This window comes from Ipomoea nil, unplaced genomic scaffold (assembly GCF_001879475.1).
Source record: "Ipomoea nil cultivar Tokyo-kokei standard unplaced genomic scaffold, Asagao_1.1 scaffold1043, whole genome shotgun sequence".
Lineage (NCBI taxonomy): Eukaryota > Viridiplantae > Streptophyta > Magnoliopsida > Solanales > Convolvulaceae > Ipomoea > Ipomoea nil.
In genome coordinates this window covers 1,121,053-1,138,544 of record NW_017617471.1, presented here as the reverse complement: position 1 = coordinate 1,138,544, position 17,492 = coordinate 1,121,053, and the positions used below count along the sequence as shown (strand labels likewise).

Sequence of the window (17,492 nt, the reverse complement as noted above, 5' to 3'; positions counted from 1 at the left end):
ATTGACAAATGCTCGAATTGACTTGTATATGTATCCCCAATTGCATCATCCATGCTCTCATTAATACATTAAAGTTCAAAAAAAATGTAATAATAATGATGTTGAATTGTGTGCCGTATTTCATGACCGATTAATGTGTCAAGAAAAATAATAGAGATATATTTTTTTCTCTTTTGTAAATAAAAATATTATATTAAAGAGGTTAACAAGAGTGCAAAATTTGGGATGGTTGCCAATTCATTGTCAATACAGAATTTTTGAGCCGATAATGGACCACATTTCGAAAGTGACCAGAATTATTGAAGGAATGTGAAGTAGAACCAATGAAGCAAATATATAAAGAAGAAGAAAAAAAACTTTTAAAAAGTTTTGAAATTTGATCTTTCAACCACTTTGGGAGTTGGACAGTAAGGTGGTGTTTGGTAATGGGGTCAAATATAAGGAATGAGAATGAAAATTATACACATTGTTTGATTGACATTATTTTAAAATATAATTATAAAATTTTATTACCCCCAATAATTACAAAACTCGTTACATATTTTAAATCACGTATCATTCTTTAATTCAACATTATCCTTCCTATTTCACCAAAATTCATTTTAATTACCAAATATTTAATTCCATGTTCGAACCAAACACACTCTAAGTTTTATCATTGCCTTTCAAATTTATGAAAGTGATCCGAAAAATAAGTATTATCTAGGACATGGGCCTTCTACAGATGCGGCCCATAGATCTAAAAGAAAAGAAAATGCATGGAAACTCCATATTCTTGGACATGGGCCTTCTACAGATTAAGCCCATGAAACTGTCCAATGGGCCCTTTATTCCGGACTCCTGGCAGCCTATATATACACACCATATTAGCTAGGGTTTATTCAATTCTCCGTCTTCTCCACTCTTCACTGTGAATTCTTCGTAAGAATAGATTAAACTTGTTCTGTATTTCTGATGTAGCATCCAATTCCCCTGTTTCGCAGCCCTTGAGATCGCCTTCCACCATCATCAATGGAAGCGTTTTGAGTCATTGCTGCGATATATCAACACTTGAAGCATAAATTCGCAATCGTATGTATATATGGTTGTGGATTATGCTGGGAAGTCTCCTTAGGGTTTTCCTATGAAGATTTTTCCTGTTTTGCTCCCATCTTATTTCTCTGAGGTAGTTCGCCATTTTTGGATCTTATTAACGAGACCAAAATGCTCGTCAGAACCGCCTCATTTTAAGGTGGGAGAACATTTATTTATTAATGAAAATGTGGATTTAGGTTTGGTGTTTGAGCGTAGTAGGCAAGGATGATGATGCGATTAGATGCGTGAGGGGGAGAATTCCTCTATGAGCATAACTTACGAGGCTTATTGATATTCTGACTTGCCTACGTTTGTGTTGAACGATTAGACCTTTTTTTTTGGTGTTTTAATTTCATTGATTTTGTTAATTATACATTGAGGTGATTTGAAATTGGAATGATGAAAATCAGATTGTGTGCGAAGTGAGAAATCTCTACTGAGCATTACACAAACCGCTTATTGATATTCTGACCATTCATCCCTCTCTTTTCATTCCCATTTTAAAAAAATTATATATATATATATATATATATATATATATATATATATATATTTTCTTGGTCTCATTTTATATATTAAACATTGTGAATGATAATTGAAGAGACATTGTGTTTAATGTAATTAAGTGAATAAAGAGGTGTGGTGAGACGAAAAGAATTTTGAAAATTTAAAGAAATTCGATCAAGGCAATTCTAGTTGAGTTGGTGAAGCAGTGTTATCCAGAGCCCAATAGCGGTTAGAGCTTTTTTTTTTGGAAATCAATGAAAAGGAAATTCATAATCAAAGCTACTATACAAGTAGGGAACATGATTTAGATAGTGGGGTAGGTGTGATAAAAAATTTGTCAAAGAACAATAATTCCAACTAAAATTAATGGATTATATAATATGATAGATACCCACATTTCCTGATTTCATGTGGGAATCAAGGCTAGTACTGTGGTGATAGATCTGCTCTAGAGCGGGTCGGCATTATGGTTATGACTTGCTGGGAAATCTGGAACCAAAGAAGTAATTAATTTTGCAGATACAGTGATCGTCTGGATTGCAGCAGTGACCAGGAGAAATGGATTAAACCTGAGAGGAAGGGCTCTTAAAGCTTAATGTTGATGCTGCAATTGACAAAGACAATGCTAAAATGGGATTTGCAGTGTGACTAGAGACGAGAATGTGAACTTCATTGCTGCTAAAGGTATTCAATGGAGTGGTGTCTTCTCTCCTAGAGAGGCTGAAGCACTTGTTATCAACGAAGCTTTGAAATGGATAAACGATATGAACATGGATAATATTCAATTAGGACAGATTCCGTGGTTCAAGGCATTAATCATATTAGGGTAGAGTCTTCTTTCCATTTGATTTTGAATGATATTTAAAAAATTTGAGTGAATTTACTCGTGATTTTATCCTTTTTGAAAGGATCATCGACATGACTGATCATATTGTTGAAAGACAAGTTGTTTCTAGGTCAAAATTAAAATGAAAATCAAATATTTGGTAATTATAATAGATTTTATTTAAAGCATTTTACATGTTTGGTGATATGGTATAATTGGAAATAATAATTATCAATATTAATGTTTGATTACATTTGATTTTGTAATGAAAATAATAATTATTAATATTTATGATTGATTACATTGGATTCTATAAAGACAATTGATGTTAATATAATGCAAACCACCAAGGATAAGAGCGATAGCAAGTAATAAGATCTTTTGACAATGTCCTCCACCTACCAAAGGTTAAGATAATTCCATTTGCCAAAGGTGTGTCCTCAAACTAAGAAAACTAAGAACTTATTTGATTCAAACAAGAGAACTAATAAGAAGCCTTGTCTGATTCAAACTAAGAGAACTAATGATAGAAAATTTTCGAGTCGAAACTAAGAAGACTAATAGCTGCTATCCAGCACAAACTAATGTGATGTATCAGTTGAAACTAAGGAGACTAATAGCTGCTATCCGGCACAAACTAGCTCAAATTAAGAAGGTCAATAAAAGAACGCCTAAAAGACAATTCCCATGGTTGTCCCATGCCTGTAAAGTTCAATGCTTGGATGCAAATGCATCACCCCCACTACCAAAATAGCATACAAGAAGTACAAAACATTAGTACGAAAAAGATCAATTCAAATAAATGAATTGATCTCAGGCAGTAAATGAAGAAGACAGGTTATAACTGCACCAATATGTACAGTTTCTTTGAATTGAATCTTCTCCCAAAAGCTGTCTGTAATTCTCCTGTTCAATACTGGAAGTTTTACCAAAATTTTCAATGTAATATCTTCAAGAAAAAATCAACAATATAAGAATCATAAACACAGACAAAAAAAATGAAATTTCCATATACTACTATATTTGACTATAATTGGGGGGAATCGACTTCATGACTGAAAGCTATCTGGAAAACTTGTTAACTTCACAGTCAAAAGGAAGAGCAAAATCACAGACTTTGACTAAAATTTGAGTTCAGTCTCAATTGTTCTCAGTCGATGAAACCTGTTTGACGAAAAACCGCATTGCGAACCTGACGAAGATCCCTCCCCTTGAGGGTTCTGCCGACTCCTTCCAGTACTGAGAAAGTGGTTTTCGGAGACCTAGCCGATCCTCGCGCCACGATCTCATGCGGTGGCAGCATTTCATCATCGGCATCGTCGTCGTCGTCAATGTCCACATCAGCAAGCTCGCCGTTCCTCGGCGCCTTCTTCGGCATCATCGGCACTTTCATCGGAGCCGAGTGCTGGAACTTCGTAGCCGGCATTGATTGCGAGAAGTTCCGATTGTAGCCATAGCTCTGCTCCCTGTCCACCGCGGGCTTGGGAATTGAAGGGAAATCCCGCGAAAACGACGTCGTAGCGTGCTTTTGATAGATAACCGGACGCCCACCTTTCCGCTGCTGCTCCGGCAATGCGGCGAGGATTCCAAAATTCTCCGGCTTCTTAAACGCCTGCCGAGGAGTGCTGAGAGAGCCTGAATTGGAGCGAGGTTGAGGCTCCGTAAAGTCTCGTCCAGTCCAAAGCACATCGTCTTCGTTCAGCTCATCGCCGCCCAAGGATGCATCCGATTCCCCTCCGCCGCCAATAGCAGATTCCACCTTCGGCGGCGAAAACACGCCGAGAAACCGATCCGTCGAGGTGGATCGGCCGTGGCCGTGCCGGAAGTTTACGACGGCGTTTTGGTCCATACAGTGAAACTGAGAAACCGGGAAGAACAAGAAGACTTGTACCCACAGAATTAATTGTGTACAGCGAGTAAGCACCGAATTACGCAATGCACCCCCTTTTTTAAAGCACCCTGTCTCTGTGGCCCCCGCGCTTGTACGCATGGCCTGCACGTGTCTACAGCGCTTACCGCTGGATTGAGTGGGGCCCGCATGCGACTCGACGGCGTACAATCCTCGCGACTTCAATTGTTTCCTGTGACAAAACGTATAGAGAAACAAGAGGCGGATTGAGATGATGACATATGTGGTCTAGGGGCCAACGTGGCGACGGCCTTAGTGGGCCATGGAATTTTTATTTATTTATTTATTTTTTAATGACTCTATTACATAGTAAAAAATTTTAATTTTGGTCTACTGTCTATTGGAATTGTTTTAATTGCAACGCTTGACTTTTAAAAATGTTAATTTAGTACCTTGATTATGTAATTTATATCAATTTTGGTCACGCTGGCTAAATTATCGGTCCAATTTCACCGGAAAAATTTAATAAATCAAATAATGAAGATATTTTAGTCATTTTACTCATTTTCTTTCTTCTCCGATGAACTTCTCCCTATTTCCCGCGATGAACAACATGCTAGTACCTCTCCGCCGGCCTCACGCAATCCATCTTCGTAGGAGGCAGCAAAGACCATTGCCACTGCCACTAAGCACACACATTAATGGAGGCTCCGGCGGCGACGGTGCTGCTTCTGCTTCATGCCCTCATATGATGCAAACTCCCAGTGTATGTATCATTGTTTCACGTACACATTCATTTCTTCATCATTAAATTTATGCACTTCACTCATTTCTCTCACTACTTCTACTTTGCATTCATGCATCTGGTTTACTACGCTTTCCATACTTCAATTCCTTCGGCTCAAATTCTCTAATGTCGCGTTCCAGAAACCTCGGAGTCCATAGCCAAGAAGACGAAGTTGGAGAAGATGGACCGCGAACACTTCACCGGGCAGATTGGGATGAACGAGGTATGTTCTAATCCACCATGGGTGTTGGAGAAGATGGAGTTGCGTGAGGTCGGCGGAGAGGTAGTAGTAGGTTGTTCGTCGCCGGAAATGGGGAGAAGATCATCAAAGAAAAAAGAAAATGAGTAAGATGACTAAAATATTCTCATTATTTGACCTATTAAAATTTTTCGGTGAGATTTTGCCGGTAAATTGGCTGGCGTGATAAAAATTGATAGAAATTGCATAGTCAATGTATTAAATTGACATTTTTGAAAGTCAAGTGTTGTAATTAACACACCTCCAATAGCCAGTGGACCAAAATTGAAATTTTCTCTATATAGTAGTATCTGTTCATACATACTTTCTCAACCTAGTGAAGTACACAGAGTCAACAACGCCTCACTAAAATTTGATCTCATGATCTCCCACATAGGAGAGGGTCTATGAAAATTTAATATTTGAATTTTTAAAATACTATTTTCCACTACTAAAATCTTATTATTCCTTCATACCTCAACCAACCAGCATACAAAAAAAAAAAGATTAATGCCCGAAGGCATAAATGTATAGAATAGCAATCACTCAAACATTAATTTTACAATCAAGTTAATTCCAGCAATGGTCCTCCGATTATGATGATTTTCCAGATTTAATTCTAGACTTTTAATTTGGACAATTTAAATCCTCGTTTATTAAATTTTTTCCAATTGAGGTCCTTCCGTCAATTGTTGGTTAAGTGAGCGTCAATTTCAGGGACAAATGAGTACTTGTACTTAGCGTATTTCTCCTCTTCATTCCACCATATATACGTGAAATTATACCGGATATATATATATATATATATATATATATATATATATATATATATATATATATATATTATATATATATATATATATATATATATATATATATATATATGTATACACACACACATTCATATATAGAGGCTAAATGGTCAACTTCTCTTAAAGATTCAATCTTTAGATTTAATCTTCTGTTGGGTGTTGTTCAATGAGCAGCAATCAACAGTAGAAGTTGTTTGTTTTTTTTTTGTTGTTTGTTTTTTTTTTGGGTTAAAATTTTGGATTTTTTTTATCTAGGTTTTTGGAGAAATGGGTAACGGAATCGAAAGACTGAACTTCTGCTTCGCCGGGGATGCTGGAGAAATATCCTGGCGGCGGCACGACATCGTCGTCAACCTGTCATACACATTCATTCTTCCAAAAGGTTGAACCCCAACCCTAAGGGTTCCCACACTCCGGCCCGACAGAGCATTTGGGAGGATGTAAATCATTGTGACTCAACTGAACATGAACCACAGAGGCTAGACCTACTGTCATACACATTCATATATAGAGGCTAAATGGTCAACTTCTCTTAAAGATTCAATCTTCTGTTGGGTGTCGTTCAATGAGCAACAATCAACAGTAGAAGTTGTTTTTTTGGTTAAAATTTTAATTTGGATTTTTTGATCTGGGTTTTTGGAGAAATGGGGGCTTCGCCGGGGATGCCGGAGAAATATCCTGGCGGCGGCACGACATCGCTATCAAGCCAGACCTGTCTTCCAAGACACAACCTTTCTCCTCCGACAACTCTTGCTCTTCCGCCACCACCACCATCACCAACAACAGCTCCATGACGACGACGTTTCACAATATTTCCGGCGCCTCCATCTCCGCCAACACCTCCACCCCTCTCTCCACCGCCCTCGTCGACCTCGACCCCTACCACGAAAAGGCTTCGGCTTTTGAGAGCTCCCAGTTTTTCTCCTCCATCCCTTTGCACCCACTTCCTCGGAACTCCATAACCGATCCGGCCCAATTCCCGGGGTGTCAGCCTTCGGCTCCGGTCCTATTGTGGGCGGATTCTTTTCCGGTCCGATTGCTGGAGGGTTCTTATCCGACCCCATCAACTCAGGCTCTTTGGGATCAAAAGGAAATTGTCTAAGCATATTTCACGTATATACGGTGAAATGAAGATGAGAAATACGCTTAGTAAGTAAAAGTACTCATTTGTCCCTGAAATTGACGCTCACTTAACCAACAATTGACGGAAGGACCTCAATTGAAAAAAATTTAATTGACGGGGGTTAAATTGTCCAAATTAAAAGTCTAGGACTAAATCTGAAAAATCATCATACTCAGGGGGCCATTACTGGAATTAATTATTTTACAATCTCAATGTAACTTCTCAACTTTCAGAATTGTATTTCTAGTCTTTTTAAAAACTCTGTGTAGAAGACAACTCATCAAACAAACACCTCTTAACATGTCCACCATCCTTTCCATCACATTCTTTATAGGCGATTGTTTAAACTTCCCAAGATAAAGGGATTCGAGACACTTTATTTTAGGCTTGTTAATGGTGTAAAAAACGACGACGTTTTATCCGGGCAAAAATTAGTAGTCATATTTTGTTTTGCAATGCGTATGACTATTTTATAGTAGATGATTAATTATTGATTATATTATGAATTAATAAAGTAAATCCAAATTGAATAATAAAATTTATGGGGTTTTGCCGTTTTGGTAATACGATGATGATAGAATTGTCCTACATGGAAAGGGCGACACAAAATCATAGTTTTAATAATATTTAATAATTAATTTTTCACGTTTCGTGTACCCAGTCCATCACATACTATGCATGGCCATATATAGGTAATAAAAAAATTCATAACCTTAATTATATACTAATTTCTATCAATCAATCAAATAAAATACCCTTCATTGTTGAATTTCGATCTACTACATTTTATAATTCTCTACAATTTAATAACAAAACTTCTCATTTATTCATCATCACAAGTCTAACATTTCAGCTATTCACATGTCCATTTGTTGACCGTGCAACGTTTGAGCATTTACATGTTCAATGTAAATGTATGAATGAGGATTTAAAAATGCTTAGGAGTAATAATGGATTTGGAACGTCAATATTTTTTATTCTTCGGTAGTTAATGAAGTGAAAACATGTAATAAATTTTGTTATTTTTATCAGTCCGGCCAACTCCTAGTTTTAGTGGCAAAAAACGTAGATTATTATCAACTTCAATCTCATTACATTTTTAAATTTCTATTAGTTTAACGGAGGTCAATATATTAAAAATTAATTAATTATAAATTTTAGAACATGAATAATTATGGGACTAAGTCAAGGAAGATACACATGAATTGAATGTGTCAACGGAGACAGGAACAACTAACAGCCATAATCTACAACATGATATTAATAGTTACAATAATTGAATTGACTTTAGCAAGTTCTGATTGAGCATAGTTCTTCTGAGTTTTCTGGGATGTCTTAGCTTACCTAATACAGACCATCTAATAGTGGCCGGGTTTTCCTGGTAACTCAAAAATCTTGGGTTATTTGCAGATTGCATGCAACCAAAGTTTCGTTTGTTGTTGTTGTCGTTGTTGTTTTGGTCTTGTCTTTGCTAATAATGACAATCAAGAATTGTATAATTTTCCTATTTAATTTACACCATACTGTTCTTTGTGGAAGGAGCGCATAACAAGGAAGATGCTGATATGCTAATCTGTTATCTAATCTTGTGAAATCATTCGGCTGTTGTTACTGAAAATTACAGAAAACATTGACACAGCTGATTGTACTTAAAGACAACGTTATTTGTTTGTCAGGTTTTGAGTGGATCATTGTTATAACACAGTATTGTTTAATCACTCACAATCATAAGTTGTGGAAGAATGGAGAAAACAAGCTCATCAGAAAGTGGTGAGGGCTATGATGCTGTGGTTGTTGGTTCTGGATATGGAGGTTCTGTTGCTGCGTTTCGCCTTTCGATGGCGGGTTTCAAAGTGTGCCTGCTTGAGAAAGGAAGAAGATATGAAGCTCAGGACTTTCCCAGGGATAGTTGGAAGATACTTTCATCTGTCAGGGTGGAGAAAGGAGGAGTCAAGATTGGCCCAAAAGATGCTTTGTTTCAGGTTATCTTTCTCAATCCTCTTTATGGTTTCCTAGGTTTCATGTCAGAGGTTTCAGACATCCTTGAACTGTATTGAACATATAACCATTAATGTGCAATCCAACTATCACATGTTTCAATTAACTGGACTATGAATGTGTCAGATTCATCAAGAACAAGACTGTCTGGCAGCAGTGGCCTGTGGGCTAGGTGGAGGGTCACTTGTGAATGCAGGAGTGATGCTACCAACCCCTTCAAGAACACGAAGAAACCCGAAATGGCCTAAGGAATGGGAGACCGATTGGGAGTTCTGTCAAGCGTCTGCTGCAGCCATGCTAAGGATACAGACGATCCCCGCCAAGTTCCAGACCACGAAAGTCATGGATCAAGTGCTCCCCGAGTGCTGTGACAGCAGCTCCGACGCTCCTCCATTGAAACTTAGCGTGAACTTCGACATGGAAGACTCAAAAACGCCTCGAGGAATGGGCACCTGCCTTGCCTGTGGGAATTGTCTCGCGGGGTGTCCATTTGGTGCCAAGAATTCCACTGATAAGACCTATCTGGTCTCAGCTGTCCAGGTAGGCATGGTTTGTTTAGTACTAGGTAAATGTTTAGTAGCTGTTCAAGAATGATGACAGATGAATTGCAGGCAGGATGTACTATAAAAACAGAATCTGAAGTTCAGTTTATTGTGAGACAACATATGACTGACAGAACAAGGAAAAGAAGGTGGCTTGTCTTCCTAGATGATTACAACTACATAACATCCGATTTCGTTATACTTTCAGGTATACACTTTCTGGGAACACAACACCAATGCACATAAAACTGACCATAATTTTCTTATTTTGTACTTTTTTATGTCATTCTATAGCTGGAGTTTTTGGCACAACGAAGATACTTTTCAGGTCCCAAGCCCGAGGCTTAAAGTTCTCGGAGAGGCTTGGATCGGGGCTGAGTTGCAATGGCAACAATGTGGCTTTCCTGGCTGGAAGCTCCGCGCCTTTAAATGCTCGTGGCTTGAGCAGCAAGAATTTTTCCAGTGTACCTTTTAAAGATCGCCCCGGGCCATCCATTTCTTCATCATACATTTCTTCTTTGGGGTTCACTATACAGGTTAACTCATTATAGCATAGCTAAAAGCCCAAAACATCTGTTATCTGTTTTCTGTTTTATGTTTTCTGTTTTCGAATTCTCCAGTTAGTAAACGGGCCTATAATGTTTCTTGCAGAGTGCCGTTGTGCCATATGCTTATCCAAGCGGGCTGTTTAAAGGAATCACAACGTATATATGGCCATCTCGAAACTGGCTCCTTTACTGCATCAAAGAGAACTTACAACATTTTCTTGGACTAAAGGAAAGCCAGGAAATGGTTCTGAATGTGATGGGGTGTGACGAAAGTGATGGGGAAATCGGTTTCAAGAAAGAGACGGAATCCATCTGTTTCAGATCCCCCCGAGACCCTCTACTACCCCGAAAGATCGAAGCTCTACACAAGATCACGAAGAAGCTAGGAGGGTGTCTGTTCATGTCAAGGTTCAGGAGCACATCAGTGCATCTTTTAGGAGGCTGCAATGCTGCAGCAGATGCCTCGGGTGGTGTCTGCAACCGAAATGGTCAAGTTTTCGACGCCAAATCTGCAGAAACTGTGCATCGTGGCCTTTACGTCTGTGATGCATCCTTAATCCCTTGCTCGGTTGGTGTCAATCCATGCCTCACCATTGCCACAATCGCGGAACGTGTGAGCAAGGACTTAGTTCGGGATGCTCTCGGGTACCAATCTGAGAAAGAAGCCGAATTGTCTGATCAGTTTTGGGTCACTAAACCAGACTCAAACTATGGACACTGTGCTAAAACATCCTCTGTGGACATTAAGGAAACCATGACAGGACAGATTGCAGGTATGCCTTGTTCTGCATTTCTTAAACTCAGGGTAGATTGTGCTGCTGGCTCAAAACATCATGGTTTTTCGCGAGGAAAAGCCGGTGGGTACATAGAATTCAGAGCTGTTGAAATGGACAGAATGTATGTAATACATGGAGAAGTGGATTTATGTGGAACTGATCCAAGAACTCCATACACTCAGTACATGCATTATCACCTTCTCCTTGGAGCTTCTTCTGGTTCAAGGTTAGATTCCCTGACAGACTTTCCCTATCTGAGAATTTTAACAAAAATCAAAGCCCTTTTAATTTATCATTACCTGCAGGTATGTTCTTGAAGGAAAGAAAGTAATGAATCCTTACATGCTGGGATTGTATGCATGGAAAGAGTCCACCACCATGCATGTAACATTCAGAAAGATTTCAGACAGTGCTTCCATGGAAGAAAATCAAGAAATGATGGCTCTAAAAGGAAAGCTGCGTATTTCCTTCATGGGATTCCTAAAGACTCTCATTTCTGTGAAGGGTAACAGCAGATTGATGTTCTTATCTGCTTTCTTGCAATCTTTGTTAAGAACATACATCCTGCAAATTCCACGACGAAATCGAAACATCTTGGCAGCATCAGAACTGCCTGAAAGGCAGTATCCTACAAGTACCCTCCACAAGATTAGAACAGGTAAACTCATACACACAAGATCAGAACACTTTTTTTTTTTTTTTTTGAGTCATTACCCGAGAGTGTCCACTAGGCCAGCAAACGACCACAAGGAGTTAAACCAGTCTAGGTTGTCCATAACTGACCGGTTCAAACCAAAAAGACCAATAGGCCGCTCCCACTAACAGTCTGACCAACTTGGTTGGGTTGTCGTTAGATTAGAACAATTTTAACTCATTTGTATGATGCAGAAGATGGATTTATCATCAGTTGTAGACAGTGGAAGTGTTATCAAAGTGAGTGGGGGCTTGAAGAAGGGAGAAAACTGTATCCAGTCCTCCTAATCAATGGCTACTCCACTGAAAGTTTCTGGTTACCAACTGAACCAAATGATCTTGTAAGGACTTTGCTTCAAGAAGGGCATGAAATGTGGCTTCTGCAATCAAGGGTGCACCCTTTAAACTCTTCAAACAGCTTCTCCATTGAAGACATTGGCAGATTCGACATACCTTCTGGTATATATACATATAATTTGCACTTGCTTTTTCAAGTTAATCATTGGTGAATATAATGAATTCACAGAAGCCATTTTTGCAGTAATTGATACAATCTTGGAGTTGCATGGGGCATCAATAAAGATACATGTTGTAGCACATTGTATTGGAGGCCTAGCCTTTCATATTGCAGTAATGGGAGGCCATGTTTCTGCCAAGCAAATAGCTTCCCTCTCTTGCACCAATTCTTCCATGTTCTTCAAGATAACCACATCTTCACTTGTCAAAATGTGGCTTCCTCTCATCCCTGTAAGCTCTCTTTTGATCACAAATGGATAATTTTCGAAGGCAGGCTAGTTAAGTTAGTCAAGCTATTGATTTGGACTTATTGGCTTTCTTGGTTTGAACCGATCAATTAAGGGTAACCTAAATTGGTTTAATTTACCTGGTTCTTGGTCAGTTAGGTCACAATGCAACTAGGCTGATTTATCTTTTGTGGTCCTTTGTCGACTAGGGTCACCTTGATCCTTTGTCGTCCAGGTCACAAGCGGGAATTACTTAGTGCATACCCGGTCAGTAACTTAATTGGGATAAAGTAGTCCTTTGTCAATTAGTGTGCCAGGTTTACCCAATACACGCCGGACATGACAATCCTGACTCCATGATTATTTTGAAATATTATAGTACTTCAATCGTAGTTGGTCAAACGGCATTATTCAATCCTGACTCCGCTCCTGTCCCGAATTAATGTTTTATCTTCAAAATCTGCAGATATCCATGGCGATTCTAGGCAACAACAAGACCCTACCCATGTTCCAATCCTTAAAGATCAACAAAAGACAAACTATCCTCAAATCAATAGCAAGATTCCTGCCACGCTACGAGAGATGCAGCTGCGATGAATGCGAAGTCTTCTCCGGCATCTTCGGCAACGCATTCTGGCACGGCAACGTGACCCAGACCATGCATTCCTGGCTGAACAACGTGAGCTTGCCGGCGCTTCCCATGGCGGCCTTTCCTCACCTCAGAAAGATCTGCAAATCCGGCAACATAGTAGACGCCGAAGGAAACAACTCGTACTTGATCCACCCGGAAAGAATGGCGTTGCATACCCTTTACATCTCCGGCGGCCGGGCTCTTCTCGTGACTCCCGAAACCTCGTTTCTTGCTAACAAGTACATGAAGTTGCACCAGCCGGAGTTCAGGCATGGAAGGGTGGTTGTTGATGGGTTTGGGCATTCTGATCTCTTGATCGGAGAAGATGCTGACAAGAAGGTTTTCCCGCACATTTTGGAGCATATTGCGTTGGCTGAAAATGGAAGAAGCTTTGCTCAAGAAAGGAATGACTGTAATAGTGGAGCTTTGCATTGGGGTGATAATGATCCATATGAGGATGAAGATGATGGTTTTTGGAGCTGGAATTCTACATTTGTCACCCTGTTTTTCCTTGTATTCTTTTTCTTAGTTTCTCTTTTCAAATGTTTTCTATGATATAGACATATAGTAAATCATAGGTTGCTTGATCTATATATTGTATAGTGCTAAGTTATGTTTATTGCGAGCATAATAGAGCAATTGATTTATTATAAAAATAGCTATTCAGAGGTAAGAATAGATGACACAAGACAAATCTCTTAAATGTAGGGATAACAATTTGTCTTTTTCTCAACAGAAATTTTGGATCTTTGCCTCAATAGGAATGGAGAAAATTTTCAAGGGAATAGGAACGGAGACTGGGAATGTATGTAATTCACTATCAGTGGATATCTCTCTCCCCCAGAATGAGGACTATTTTCAATTCCCGACTGAAATGGGACGAAAACGAAATTTCAAGAACAAAAATATAGAGTATATTTCCCGTCTCTGCCTAGTTGCTATCCCTAATTAAATGGTTCGTGAAACAATATAGACTTTTTGATTTTAATTTATGGAATTTTCATCCTTATGATTATTAAAAAGAAAATAAGGTAAATGGGCTAATTATTTATATCTAAGCTTTCAGATTTTGATTTTAATCATTGGACCCATAACCCATTGGGCATTGGCACACAAATAAGAAGTCCAGGGGTAGTTTCGGTATATCCCCTCGTTCCCAAACCTAGCTATATAAACGATGCAGCAAACATGACATTTCTCTTCTGCTTACATCGCTAGGGTTCTTCAGCCTCAACAGCAGCTCAGCTTCTACAGCTCTCTTCCACCCACCTGAAGCCATGGTAATCACTCTGCTCTACATCTTCAACTTGCCCGTGCAATGTTCTACTGTGATCTATGGTTCATATTGCGAGATTCATAGAAATTTCTCTTAAAAATTCCAACTTTATCAGTGATATGTAAGTTGAATGGGATAGTTTGTTCTGTATTTCTGATTAATAGGAAAATTTTAACGGATATCGGCTAATTTAGTAAAGGGCAATGCGATTTTATGCTTGTCGTCTCGAATTTCGTTTTGCCTCGGAGCTTATGTAGTTGGCAACTGTAGTTTAATGGGGATTTTTTTGAGCTGATTTATTTGAAAGTTAGATATAGTTTCTAGTAATTGAGACTTCAAAATTGATGGTTGATATTCGTGTGAAACATAATTCTATTTTATTATGAGATTCATAGAAATTTCTCTTAAGAACTTGAACTTTATCAGTGATATGTAAGTTGAATGCTATATATGTTCTGTATTTCCGATTAATAGGAATTTGTTTAGGGATATGGGCCCAAGTATTAAACGGCAATGTGGTTTTATTAAGCCATTTATGGTTTTGTTATAATCTTCTTGAATTTCATGTTACCTCGGAGCTTTTGTAGTTAGCAACTGTAGTTTAATGTGGATCGTTTGAGCTGATTTATTTGAAAGTTGTGTATTGTTTGTAGTAATTGAGACTTCAAAATTGATGGTTGATGTTCATGTGAAGCATAATTCTATTTTATTATGATTAATGCTAAGGATGTGTAGTGACTGTGTGCCTTTCTTCTTGTAGTCAAGGAGAAAGACCAGAGAGCCCAAGGAGGAGAATGTGACCCTTGGACCTGCCATTAGGGAAGGGGAATTGGTGTTTGGTGTTGCCCACATTTTTGCATCATTCAATGACACATTCATTGTAAGTATTGTTCTGTCTTGTGCTCCTAATTGTGATAGTCGTTCGTTATAATTTTTAGAAGAATAAAAATTAGAAACAGTAAAGCCGATTATGCTCAAACTCTGAGCTTACAGTGTTTTCTTGTTTTTCATTCCAGCACGTTACTGATTTGTCTGGCCGGGAAACACTGGTTCGCATCACTGGTATGTTGGGAACATCTTTTGTTCGTTTCTTTACTACTGTTATTGTTCCATTTATGGTTTTTTGATTTAGTCAATTTTGCCAACACCCCTTTTTGCATTCTAAAACTAACCTTACAGATATGATTCTGGCACAAGTTACTCTTAGGCTTTTAAAACTAAACTTATAATCCATTCGTCATCTTAATTGTCTAATATACTCTTCTATCCTTTAAATAATTTCGTGGGTAATGATCCTTGACTGCAGGTGGAATGAAGGTCAAGGCTGACAGAGATGAATCTTCTCCATATGCAGCTATGCTTGCAGCACAAGATGTGTCTCAACGATGCAAGGTAGCCTGTTGTTCCTTTTTTAATGTGTTGAACTGTAGGCTCTCTTTACGTAACTTTGTCTTTCTAGCCTCAGTTTAAACAGTTATTATGTATGTTAAGTGCTAGTAAACATTGTTTCAAGTCGTGATATAACAATGAAATATATTTTATTTTTTTTCTTATAAGATTTCATCCTTTTATGTCTGCTTTGGAGACTGACTTAGCAGTTGATAATATTGCAGGAGCTCGGGATTACAGCTCTTCACATTAAGCTTCGAGCTACAGGTGGTAACAAGACCAAGACTCCCGGTCCAGGTGCTCAGTCTGCTCTCAGAGCCCTTGCTCGGTCAGGCATGAAGATTGGCCGTATAGAGGATGTTACTCCAATTCCCACCGATAGCACTCGTAGAAAGGGTGGAAGAAGGGGAAGAAGGCTGTGATTCCTTCGTTATACTTGTGCACTCACCACCATGTTTCGAACCCTCAAGTCCGGTCATTTTTGTTTCGCTTTCGTTCTTTATTTCGGGTGTTTAAACATTTTGTAGCCAAGAGGCACTTGTGGTTGTCAATTTTACCAACTTTTGGTAGTAGTATGTAAGATGATGGAGTTGTTTCATATTACAACTAATCTTTACTTGTCTTTGTTTAATGTCATATTTTTGTTTATTAGACTAATATTTACTTTGATTAGGTCATACCATCTCTACTTAACTCTCACAAGCAATAGAACTAAGATTGTTAATGTTTCACCAATGCAATATTTAGGCTTCTAAACATGTGGTTATGGAAGAAATAATACCAGGATTTGCATACTTGAAATGGAATTTGGAAGTGATGACAGTTTAGTTAGTACATAAATGAAATTTGAATATTGTTGGTAATCTAGTAATGGAATTTGAAATTGTTGGCAATTTAGGAAGTATAGAAATGAAATTCGAAGATTGTTGGTAGTCTAGGTAGTATTGAAATAGAGGAAATAGGTACTTGGCAATCTAGGTAGTACTTAAATAGAGGAAATAGGTTTTGCCATACGGGGCAGTGGGGATTATGTCTAAATTAAAGTGGGCAGATCCCTTGTACGCACCGCCATTTGGCCTTGTCTACTGAGTCATTGAGTCACCGTGATTTACATGGCAAATAGAGATCGTGCACCAGGGTGCACAATGCATTGTGCGCTATGGCCCAAAACGACGTCGTTTTTATATTTTTATTTTTATTTTTTTATTTTAAAAATTCTATTTCCCGTTTATGCCGTTAACTCCTAAAAAAAAAATCCTTTATTTTGTATGTACAAAATTCTATAGTAGAATACACATAAACTCCTAACATAATACACATAATCTAACATAATACATAATATGGAAAATTGCATCTTTAGCCCCTGAGTTATAACCAAGTTTCGACTCAGTCCCTAAGTTATGACTGTCACCGAGTTTAGTCTCTCAGTTATGAGCGGAGTGGCGAATTTGGTCCCCAGCATTAATATACTGTCTGCTGCTAACAGAAAAATTAAAAACAATTTAATAATTGATGGGTAAAATAGAAATTTTAAATTATAATCCTCTTCTTATGTCGAAACTCATTATGGAACAATCACTCTTTTCTTCTTATACCTACAATCGAAGGTCTTTTCTTCCCCAAGCTCTAAAATCTCAAATTCGTCCATTTTCAAGCTGATTCACATGTATTAATTTCGTT

General features: G+C 38.3%; 2 protein-coding genes and 1 long non-coding RNA gene across 3 annotated transcripts; 2 read left to right on the top strand and 1 right to left on the bottom strand.

Moving 5' to 3' along the window:
• Positions 1-11,907, bottom strand: LOC109181776. The gene is made up of 3 exons (XR_002054269.1): positions 11,822-11,907; positions 8,852-8,855; positions 1-11 (listed from the first exon to the last, which is right to left on the bottom strand). It is a non-coding gene; the product is annotated as an uncharacterized LOC109181776 (long non-coding RNA).
• Positions 8,671-13,834, top strand: LOC109181770. Its single transcript, XM_019331680.1, has 9 exons — positions 8,671-9,198; positions 9,341-9,754; positions 9,826-9,964; positions 10,051-10,292; positions 10,408-11,306; positions 11,386-11,738; positions 11,969-12,232; positions 12,315-12,520; positions 12,983-13,834. Exons 1-9 carry the CDS (start codon positions 8,959-8,961, stop codon positions 13,700-13,702), a joined length of 3,477 nt encoding a protein of 1,158 aa, XP_019187225.1. The 5' UTR covers positions 8,671-8,958; the 3' UTR covers positions 13,703-13,834.
• A 481-nt stretch (positions 13,835-14,315) lies between these two features.
• LOC109181775 (40S ribosomal protein S14) lies at positions 14,316-16,469 on the top strand. The gene is made up of 5 exons (XM_019331686.1): positions 14,316-14,427; positions 15,184-15,303; positions 15,440-15,485; positions 15,730-15,815; positions 16,037-16,469. The coding sequence occupies exons 1-5, from the start codon at positions 14,425-14,427 to the stop codon at positions 16,232-16,234; spliced, it is 453 nt and encodes a 150-aa protein (XP_019187231.1). The 5' UTR covers positions 14,316-14,424; the 3' UTR covers positions 16,235-16,469.
• The last annotated feature ends 1,023 nt before the right edge of the window (positions 16,470-17,492 follow it).